Source organism: Fusarium oxysporum, genomic scaffold (genome assembly GCF_000149955.1).
Source record: "Fusarium oxysporum f. sp. lycopersici 4287 supercont2.46 genomic scaffold, whole genome shotgun sequence".
Taxonomy (NCBI): domain Eukaryota; kingdom Fungi; phylum Ascomycota; class Sordariomycetes; order Hypocreales; family Nectriaceae; genus Fusarium; species Fusarium oxysporum.
Window position 1 is genome coordinate 20,320 of NW_017264849.1, and position 10,020 is coordinate 30,339.

The 10,020-nt window shown below is 45.5% G+C and overlaps 5 protein-coding genes across 6 annotated transcripts in view; 4 read left to right on the plus strand and 1 right to left on the minus strand.

The window, feature by feature from the left end:
• The window catches only part of FOXG_22759 (uncharacterized protein), a gene marked incomplete at both ends in the record, with an annotated part of 1,746 nt that extends 968 nt beyond the window's left edge, over positions 1 to 778 (plus strand). The window contains one exon of the mRNA XM_018403174.1: positions 59 to 778. Within this exon, the coding sequence (XP_018258189.1) occupies positions 59 to 778 (720 nt within the window). The remainder of the gene's footprint in view (positions 1 to 58) is intronic.
• A 332-nt stretch (positions 779 to 1,110) lies between these two features.
• FOXG_17138 (uncharacterized protein) lies at positions 1,111 to 2,018 on the plus strand. Of its 2 annotated transcripts, XM_018397152.1 has the most exons (2): positions 1,111 to 1,157; positions 1,222 to 2,018. In XM_018397152.1, the coding sequence occupies exon 2, from the start codon at positions 1,249 to 1,251 to the stop codon at positions 1,807 to 1,809; it is 561 nt and encodes a 186-aa protein (XP_018258191.1). In that variant the 5' UTR covers positions 1,111 to 1,157; positions 1,222 to 1,248; the 3' UTR covers positions 1,810 to 2,018. The 2 variants fall into 2 exon arrangements, with proteins under 2 accessions (XP_018258191.1, XP_018258190.1); XM_018397151.1 differs by having other exon boundaries at positions 1,129 to 2,018.
• A 1,223-nt stretch (positions 2,019 to 3,241) lies between these two features.
• FOXG_17139 (uncharacterized protein) lies at positions 3,242 to 3,922 on the minus strand (the record flags this gene model as incomplete). The annotated part of the gene is made up of 1 exon (XM_018397153.1): positions 3,242 to 3,922. The coding sequence occupies exon 1, from the start codon at positions 3,842 to 3,844 to the stop codon at positions 3,242 to 3,244; it is 603 nt and encodes a 200-aa protein (XP_018258192.1). The 5' UTR covers positions 3,845 to 3,922.
• A 1,134-nt stretch (positions 3,923 to 5,056) lies between these two features.
• FOXG_17140 (uncharacterized protein) lies at positions 5,057 to 5,975 on the plus strand. The gene has a single exon (XM_018397154.1). It carries the CDS (start codon positions 5,116 to 5,118, stop codon positions 5,695 to 5,697), a length of 582 nt encoding a protein of 193 aa, XP_018258193.1. The 5' UTR covers positions 5,057 to 5,115; the 3' UTR covers positions 5,698 to 5,975.
• Positions 5,976 to 8,274: 2,299 nt separating this feature from the next.
• FOXG_17141 (uncharacterized protein) lies at positions 8,275 to 9,546 on the plus strand (the record flags this gene model as incomplete). Its single annotated transcript, XM_018397155.1, has 4 exons — positions 8,275 to 8,463; positions 8,516 to 8,624; positions 8,683 to 9,126; positions 9,179 to 9,546. 4 exons carry the CDS (start codon positions 8,275 to 8,277, stop codon positions 9,544 to 9,546), a joined length of 1,110 nt encoding a protein of 369 aa, XP_018258194.1.
• Between the last annotated feature and the right edge of the window lie 474 nt (positions 9,547 to 10,020).

Genomic DNA, 10,020 nt, shown 5'->3' on the forward strand with positions numbered 1-10,020 from the left:
CGGGAGTTTTAAACTTACACCGGCACCCTCGTGGACTAGAAGTCTGCTTCCATTGAAGCGCGAAGATACGTCCCAAGCACCACTCAGAGGCGTGACAGGATCCAATTTACCATTCACAAGAAGTATCGGCGTTGTCACCTATTATTTGTCTCTAGTCCTCAACACCATCGGGATCACGGCCGCCAAAGACCAGGTTCTGATCAACGGCCTACTTCAGCTCTTCAACTTTGCCGCAGCTGTGTTTGCTGGTGCTCTGATGGTTGACAGGTTTGGACGGCGAAGGCTCTTCCTAGTTGCTACATCAGGGCTTTGCCTCAGCTACGTAGCTTGGACAGCACTCACGAGCTATTTCATTAGGAGCCACGACGAAGCAGCCGGTAGAACTGTGGTGGCATTCATCTTTATCGCTTTCTTCTTCTACGATGTGGCTTGGACACCACTTCCTCAAGCATACACCATCGAGATCTTCCCTTTCTTGACTCGCAGCCGAGGTTTGACCACTGCACTCACGTCTTCGTACATTGGCCTCATTAGCGCTCAGCTGATTAACCCTGTTGGTTTGGCTGCTCTTGGTTGGAGGTATTATATCGTTTTCTGCTGCATCCTGGCTTGTCTTGTTGTGGTAATCTATTTCTTGTTCCCTGAGACTAAGGGCCGCAGCCTAGAACAGATTACGGAGCTTTTTGAAGGCAGCAGTGTTAGTGTGGATGCTGAGGAGATTATCAGCAAAGGAAAGGTTGGGGTTGTGTATGAGATTGAGACGCCAAACAAGGTCTAGGATGCAAAGCCTAAGGAGCTTTATTTACTTCTGTGTAGGCTTTGACATTTGGCTGAAGAAGATGTAGCTTATAGTAGTAATCAAGGTTTCCTTGGAGAGGAGATAACCTTACTAGGCATTCTAGGCGTTCTACCTCTCGCCGGATGGACTTTCGAGTCGCAGACCGAGCTCGCCATCTTCGCTCTACTTGATCTAGTTACGTGAAAGTCACTAGTGCCTCGGTTATGAGCGCCAAACTATGCTTTACTGTTTTTAACATGGCGCAATTGTATTCAGCTCTCACGCAACAAGATCATGAACTTAAAAGCGGGGTCAGCTCTCTGATGAGGGTTTTCGACTTCAAGTCATCCCATCTGGACTCTAGATAAAGAATATTCAGGTAACAGCTCTAATAACCATCATAATATCAATCACAAACATTCAATTGAGTTAACCAATTACAGCATTTGGCATTCAATTCGCAGTCCAATATGTTTCAGACTCGTCTTGTTTCAATTTCAACATCGCGAACTTTCATCAACTCGCAGCGCTCTTCAAAATTGATCCTCAATCTACGACGTTTCTCTGCTTCTCCGTCTCATCTCCAGCGCCTCCCAGTCCAGATCTCCGGCCAAGGAAGCGGCACCATCCAAACCATCTCTGTCAAAGACAAGCCGTACACATTCTCAACCGACACCTACAAGGTCATCGGCGGCCAGGACTCGCACCCCTCGCCCGTTGCCTACGCACTCGCCAGTCTCAGCTCGTGCAACCAGGTCACGGGCGCACTCGTGGCCAAGGATCAAGGGCTCACGCTGGGCAAATGGCGCGTCTCAGTCGAGGGCCAGCTCCCCACTGTGGTGCTGGTTGGCGGTGAGCAGGGCAATCCGAACTGGGAGAGCGTGGACTTGAGGGTGTATGTACAGACCAGTGCAGACGATGCTGCGTTTGAACATTTTGTTGCAGAGGTTGAACGGAGATGCCCTATCACGCAGCTTTTTAAACGCAGTGGTGTGGCGTATAAGAGCAAGTGGATTAACGAGCCGCTCTGAGAGCCAGCTTGCGCTGTTTGCATCCTGAAACCTTCTTCACGAAGCGCGAGGGAAGAAGTTCGGGGAGGAAGCAGAGTATCAGTTAGATAGAAGCCATACACTGAGGGACACAGCATGCCATGGGGCCGTGAGATTACGTATGGAGACAACAGACCCCTCAGGGTACATTTTCAATGATACAGGATTAATCGAGTCAACTGCATTGCCCGATCCATGTGACCCTGGCTTGCGGTACCAGCGGCTGCAGAAGTTATGACTTTACCATTGCCTACTAAAACTCACGTGTTTATCATCTTCGTGTAGTATCTACTCCATCTCCGCCTTTGTTACAATTTGCCAGAAGCAGCAATTACATTTACTTAATAAGGTTTTTACTATTCTTTTAATCTTAGGTTCTAGGTGTAAATATAAAAATTACTTGGTGTAACGGTCGCATAAGCCGTTAAACAACAGGGCAAAAGATCGGGCCATAATCGCTATGCAAGCAATCATGGGTGTGCTACAGCTGCCTTATAGAAGCCTTACAGCGCTATTACGGGCACGAATCATAACAAATACACGCCATTCGACTTATGTAATAAATAACACGAACAGGGTCAAACCGACTCTATTTAATATATATATCTCATACTATATATATGCACTCTTTTAGCACTAGATAGAACTTAGCTCACCAGCTATTAATAACACTTCTTTACATTAATTAAGCCTGACACGCATTGATTCTACCATTAAGAGACGTGACACTTTAATAACGCTTAGTATACGCCCTACGCAATCTGCCAATAATAAACCTAGCACGGCTTAGTTTAACACAGTTAGACCTAACCGTCACAGCTTGTGCATCTGTTACACATGTGTCATAAGCCACTTTTTACTTTAAAAATGTTTTTTTTTTAAATTATTCTTATAATATTAACTTAATTTAAAAATACTTAAAAGTATAATATATTATATTTAACTATTATATTTAACTATTATATTTAACTATTATATCTTTAATATATTATTTTATAATAATTATAATTATTTTCTTAATAGAGTTATATAAGAAAGTCTATTTATATTATAAAATATATTTTATGTTAAGCTTTTCTATAGAAAATAAAATAGATAAAAGTTTTTAAAAAATACCATCTAATATAAATAACTATACTAAGTTTAAAACCTTTTTCCTTAGATTTCTAACTATTTTCTTTAAGCTGTAGAATGCTATAGAGTAGGTTACTTTTAGGTGCACAGTATGCTGTAACACAAGCTTATCATGTATGTTATATTATCAACATTACTACTAATAATATAAAGCAAAGAAATATGCCCTATAATTAATATGAAATTAGACCCTATCTTCAGTCCAACCACGGAGCTTGCGTAACACAGTGCACCACCGCCTTTCCAGTTGCGATGTACTACAGCCCTTGTATCTCTACTCTCAGCCTTGTTCATCTCCCATTAACTCAAGAAAGTTCAAGATTCCTGTGATCTCCAAAGGATTCCCTGCTCTGGTTGCCAACTCGGTCAAAACTCCTGCCTTCCGAGCCGCCAGCAAGGCCTTGTTTATCCCTTCAATACTCTTTGCAACCGTCATGCCATCACCAAAGACTTTGTAGTTCTCCAGGACGAGTGACTGCAAGCGCTTGACCTCGACAGGCTCCAACGTCAGACGAGTCTCGTTGATCTTGTCTATGAGTTCAGGGATGCCCCAGACAACAAATTGGAATGTTTCAGTGGACGTGGTTACGTCGATCCGCTTCGTCAAGAACTTGGACGTGTCCTCGACAGCGATGATTGTAGGAAGTGCAACACTGAATTTGCCAGTGACACGGTTTATCGAGTGCGACTTGAACAGCAGTCGGTAGTTGGTAAGATACAGCTTCCCGCCGATCGCCTCGAGATTCTCTTTGCCGAAAAGGCGGGCAAGGTCGTCCGCGAAGAATCTACTCAGTTTATAATCATTGATGTTGATCATAGCATTAGCCGCCTTTTTCATCAAGACTTTTTCGCCTGGCAGGACATCATCACTTCGTAGATCCATGGCTTGTGAGTGATGGGAGCGAGATGGCCAAAACGTGTTAGAGGAGAGACGAGCATCAGCTTTATCGGGCGAGCTATGAGTTTGGCCAGGTAATCAATATGACTCGCTTAAAAGAAGACTAATTAGGCCTACAACGTTACCCTAGTGGCCCTTAGGTCAATGATCTGATCGAGTTGGTTGTGGCGGCACCATCGCCGCGCCTCTCGCGCCATACAATACAATACAATACAATGCAATTAATTAGGCCCGGCGGCCTGTTCTAACCGAAAGGGCACTAGTCGCTAATGCTTACATACAACGCTTTCTTTTCGTCCTCGTTTCCCCAAGCCTATGCTGTGCTGCACATTGCTCAATTTGTGTCCACTGCATGTCCGGCGTCCATCTTGCGTCATCTGATGGTGATTTCCCTCCCAGGTAGAACGAGAGGTTTCCTCTTCGCGTTTCGGTGCACTGCAACATTCCCGCTCTGTGCGCTGTCCATTTCCTGCATCGGAAGAGAAAATGCTCGACCGTCTCCATCGCTTGTCCACATGCACATTCCTCTTCCCGTTCAGTCTGGTCATGCCCCGCGCCATACAGTGAGGTGCGGGACCACCGTCAGTAGTTAGTTTACTATTGTAATTTTAGCAAAAGTGCCTCAAAATGGACTAAACGTGGCGCCTGCACAAGTGCACGCAGCCAGAGCCGAAACCAACCCCGCCATCTCTCAGCTATAATAGCATTTTGATGTTTTGGCGTTCGGGCATCGAGGATCTGCTTCACGATGAACTTATAATCACCTGACCACTTTAAGAGTCTGTATAATTTGTCTTTATCGCTTTATCTGGTCCTGGCTAGAGAATAGAATTTACTTGCTATTATTGATACTTATCTAGATGCTGTTAGTGAATGAGAAGGGCAGGGACCGTGCTAGCGTCAGCAGGACACCGAGCAGGCGCCACGTTTAGTCTTTTCCGAGGCACTTTTGCTAAAATTACAATAGCAAACTACTAAGGGTGGACCCGCACCTTACTGTAATAGCGTGATATAGACCAATAATTCTCGGAATCTGCTTCAGCTGAAAACCCACTATTCTTAATCCGATTATCCACGCCTCGACTGACCATTCTTTTCGCTTCATGCTATCCTTTCCACCCTGCCCTTTAACAGAAGATGGGAAGCTCTTATAAAGCAGCTCAACGTGTTCCTTTTTTTTTTTTTTTCCTTGCACTCTCTACATCTCGCTATCCTTCCCTCTCTAAGCTTGATTCTTGGTCAACTAGTAAGCAATCATGTTCTGTTCCGAGTGTGGTGAGGAGGCAGATGGCCGCTTCTGCTGGAACTGCGGCTCTAAGCTGCGTGAAGGAGCCAGCGTCAACCGTACAATGAGCTCCACCACGACAAGTTCAGCGACAGTCACTCTACCAACAAATTCATGGCATCAAGAGATCAACTATAACACGCTCATCAAACTACCTGAGGTTAAAGACAAGCTCGCAATGCAAACTGTCAAGGGCCGCAAGCTCAGCGCCGAAGAGTTTGTGGAATTCTTCCCTAAATCGATGCAGATCGGTGCAGGCCTTGGGCAGGCCTTTGGATCTATGTTCGGCTTCAAGACGGGGAAATCCCACACGGATACTCTGATTCGCCCTTGCGGAGTGGTTCTAGTTGCCGCTTTATGCTACCTAACTCGGTCAAGATTCTCCATCAGCACTGTTCGCCAGGGAGTCAACGCTGTTGCTGTTACGAGCGACATCCCGTCTGATTTGTGGAGCTGGAAGGGAGAACTTGAAATAATTGTCACCAAGGATGGGGGAAACACCAAGGTTTCACGCTGCAACAAACATACCGGGGCAGAAGTACGACTGGGGTAAAAGCAAGAGGATCCTGGAAAAGTTATTTACTGCTCTAAGGCAAGAATAAGTGATATTCTGTTGAATTTGGCGTTCTCTGGGTTGGCTGCTGATAATTAAGTTGTTTCGGACGTGTTTTGCGAGCGGTGATTCGTGTGATGTAACCGGGTACTTGCGTATCACCCACTTCTATTCGGTGCTGCCGCTTTCTAATGTCACTTCTTGTCACCACAAGACAACACCACTCAAATATTCAAACAGTGCACTGCATAAATGCAAAGCTTTCACCCATAATCTCAATGCATTTTCTCAAAGTCTCTGGCTTATCACGCCCGATATCACGGTCGACATAGTTCGAATACCAGTGAGTCTCTAAAAGCTCATCACATCGACTGCAAAGCTGCCCTTCCAGTTTGGCGCAGTAATTTTTCTTGTCCTGTAACGAGAGGTCCCCAGTGATAGCTGTGGAGAAGTCCGAATTATCGACAGGGGCCAAGGCAAGTGTGTCCATGTCTACGAGAGCTGGGCAACCCGCACTTTTTAAAGCTCTTGGCTTCGGTAGCGCAGACGAAGTAAGTAAGCTGGTAATTGTGGAGATAGTATGCGCACTGCCTGGAGCATGTTTCTCAATGTATTAACTGGAGTTGATCTTGGCCGAAAGCTGAAGCTTATCGCTTACCTTACCTACACCAATTACCCACCGTACCAGGTCCGGATACACAAGATCGTCGCCCGTGCACACCACGCACCCCTCGTCGAGACCGCGCTGGAGCTTTCTGACCTCTGTGGAGATACGGATCTATAAATCAGCGGAAAGAAGTAGGATCTAAAAGCATAGGACTTCCACTTGGGCTAGCATCGCCTGGCCGTAATTAAACCTTGTTCCGATTTCTTTAATTATTAACTGCCGGTGACAACAATACGAGGCTGTGGACTGTACTTGAAAGTTAGAAGAGGAACTAACATACACCATAGGTATGTGGATTAAACAAGTATATGTCAGACGGTACGTGTATTCGGTTCATTAATGTGAATTGGTGTATTTATGTTGTGTTCTGTTAAATTCTGCCCCTGATAGTTGTTATTTGCGTTAATAGCCTACTACTTATTGTAATACTGAATTAGTTAGTTTACCTTTTTTTTATATAGGAGTTTAGCATAGCGGGAAATTGTTGACTTTACCGTTCCCGCCATTGAGCCAGAATATCGTCCTCGCCTCAGGATCGTCGATCCATCGAGATATCAGGTCAAGAAGCTCGACTCGGGTGTTTGGTAGACATGTCGGATTATGTTCGGTATGTTAGTTGAAAGAAGCCCCCCAGGCAATAGGAATCCGGTCACGAGCCGTTCTCTGGTCGATACCAAGAATAATCGACCTAAGTTCCTACCTCGTTGGCGAGACAAGGCAAATGCCGGAGTACTCGGACTAACATCTGGTTAACTTATAGAGCTGAATGGATGGCCTCAGTGCACCATCGGAGGGCCTAGGCAATTACATCGACTTCCTTGCTTTGAAATGGCCATTTTAAAGCATCTAAGCACATCTTGCCCGACTATTAGCTAAAGGCAAGCGACTTCTTAAGATATCGGAGTTGAGACTCGCTATCTGCCGTTGCTAGAAAGACCGCATGCGAAGCTTTGAGTTTCAGACTTTGCATTCTACTTAGTAGATCTCGAGCATTCTGTAACTCTAAATGCAGGCAGGTAACTTCCCTCGATAACCGCGCTTATCTTCTTTGGCATTCTTAATATATTGGGCATATCGTGCACACCATCCAATCACCTTTGCTGATAAGTCCATAATTTTGGCCGCAATTCCTATTCCTTCTAGCACCATCGGCATAAAGTACCCCTTGTCATTCGTGTTTTAGTCAAGGATATCGTGATAAGCTGGAGTGTCCTTCACCAAGGTCATTCAAGCGAGGTCGACCAGGTCAAAATGGATCGATTACACGTGACATCTGACAATATCAAAGTCATCGTTGTTGCGCTTTGCCTCGGTGCAAGACAGCAGCCCACGCGCCTACCGCCTACGCATAGAATTCACGAGTTATTACACCAATGAGCGTTTAATGTCAATTATCCTCGGTCTTATTCAAAACACTATGTAGATTAATGGTGTACCAATGCTGATGCCTGTCACTTATACACCTGTTTGGTCTTCTAAAACATCTAAAACTTCAGGGGGGCTAAAACCTGTCTTGTCTGTTCAACCTTGCACAACTCATCGCACGCTACAATACGTACCATCTTTCGGTATTAATCATTAACTACCTTAATCTTGTCCTTGCCAATCCTCTCATTCCAAGTTTACCAGAGTCTTGTGAAAACCCTTGCTAGTCCGCTCTTTCAATTACCGGCCCCACAATGCCGAGCCTTCACCCACATCACGGCGTTAATATCAAACTGCCGCGCAATTAGGCCGCGTCTTTTTGGCCAAACAGACGCAAAGATCTTCACGGCAATAGTACGTAGACCACAATATGTAGTAGCCGTAGTGGACTGAATCGGGAACCCTAGCTGTCTTGGCAGAATAAATACCCCATTGATTCCATAAAGTATTCCCCATCATTCCTCACAGTTTCAGAATCAGCTCAAATGTTGCCAAGAATTCTATTCCCGCTTCTCGCCGCCTCGGCTGTTGCTGAAGTACATTACCTGTTTTCTGGCTTCTTTTCTGGATCTACAATTGCCGGCATTGAGTTCGATGATGAAACCCATTCCTTGAGCTTGGTGAAGAACATCTCCTCCGCATCCGATGACGGGTCGAAGTGGATAGCACTCGATGTAGGTGTTGCTCATACAGCATATATATCCCGGATCTAATCACAGGTTGTAGGCGCGCAAGCAAAACTTATACGTTGGCACCACTGGTTACTTCCAAAGCTACAAGGTAACTAAGGATCTGGGGTTGGCCTATAAGAGCAACGTCAGCTTATCCTCGGATTGTAAGCGGCCCTTCAAGATAACTATGTATCAATTACTCTTCTGACCACTTTTATGCAGGCAAAAACGCAAACTTCATCACCGCATCATCCAAGTCTCCCTTCGCAGTATTCGGCACACCCTACGGAGGCGGCTGTCCAACAATCACCATCTCCGTCGATAAGACCGGCACTCTCCAGAAAAGCTTTGCAAATGCGACTTACAATACCAAAGGTGGTGTTCACGGAACCGCGCTGAGCCCGAAGAATGACTTCCTGTACTCCGCCGATGACATGGGAAATGCAGTCTGGGTCCACTCTTACAATCGCGAAAGCGGCAAAATTGAAGAGGTGCAATATCTTGCTGCCGAGGAAGGATCCAACCCGAGACATTTGACTGTGCATCCAAATGGAAAATGGGTATACGTGGTTTATGAGGAGGCGAACTCTATTGCGGCATATAAGCGTAATACAAAGACTGGAAAACTCGAGTTTCGCAACGAGACATACAGTTTACTTCCCTCCGGTAGGATCTGAGCGCTTTCCTTATATACCTACTGAACTAACTATTTATTTAGGATTTACTAACTCTTCTTCTTATTGGGCTGATGAAGTACTACTTTCCACGCCTGCCGAAGGATCATCCCCCAAATACCTGCTTGCTGCCACGAGATCCCGTAAAACTGGAGTTCCTGGATACGTCTCTGCGTTTAGCTTGGATGCCAGATCCGGAGCTATCAAAGAGCAGCTGTTTCTGCAAGAAACTACCAACAGTGGAGGATCTGCGAATGCTGTGTCGCCAGCCTCGTTCAGTGAGGACTTCTTTGCTATTACTGATAGCGGTTCGAATTTTATTGAAGTTTGGAAGATCAAAAATAAGAGTGCATCGGCAGTTGCGCACCTCGGTCTTGAGAATGGACCGGCGAATGCCGTATGGTACAGCTGAGTTGTCCGGAGATAAAAGTATAGCCCGGAACGGATTACTGGTCTCAGTTTATGGGCTCATCTCATAGCTAGGGCAGACCAAGCTGATAGATTCGTTTTCAGCTAGGTCCTCCCTCGTTCGATAGTGGCTTGCTGAAATTCCCTGGACACGAGCTGAGAAGCTGAATCGAGCGTGATAGCATATCTCCTATCATCATTTCCTTTCTTTAAACGTTTGAAGCTGAATCAATTGGCTACATCGGAGCTCAAGGGATGGGTCTGGGCCGGAGCTGTTAAACGCCTCCACCTCTGTATTCGTAAATAATCTCCGGCGATGAATGAATAGCTGCAACAAGAGAGCCGAAACTCGTAAACTGAGCACGAAAAAGGGAACAAACACAATTTCTTCAGTCAATGAACCGACGAGGGTAAATGTGATAAAAGGCTTTTTCTTTTCCCGCAGATACAGTGTTCTCGTTACTTCACCAGCCCCAGA

What these genes read in the sequence shown, in the direction of transcription:
- FOXG_17138 (XM_018397152.1), top strand. Translation starts at nt 1,249, where the DNA reads ATGTTTCAGACTCGTCTTGTTTCAATTTCAACATCGCGAACTTTCATC.
- FOXG_17140 (XM_018397154.1), top strand. Translation starts at nt 5,116, where the DNA reads ATGTTCTGTTCCGAGTGTGGTGAGGAGGCAGATGGCCGCTTCTGCTGG.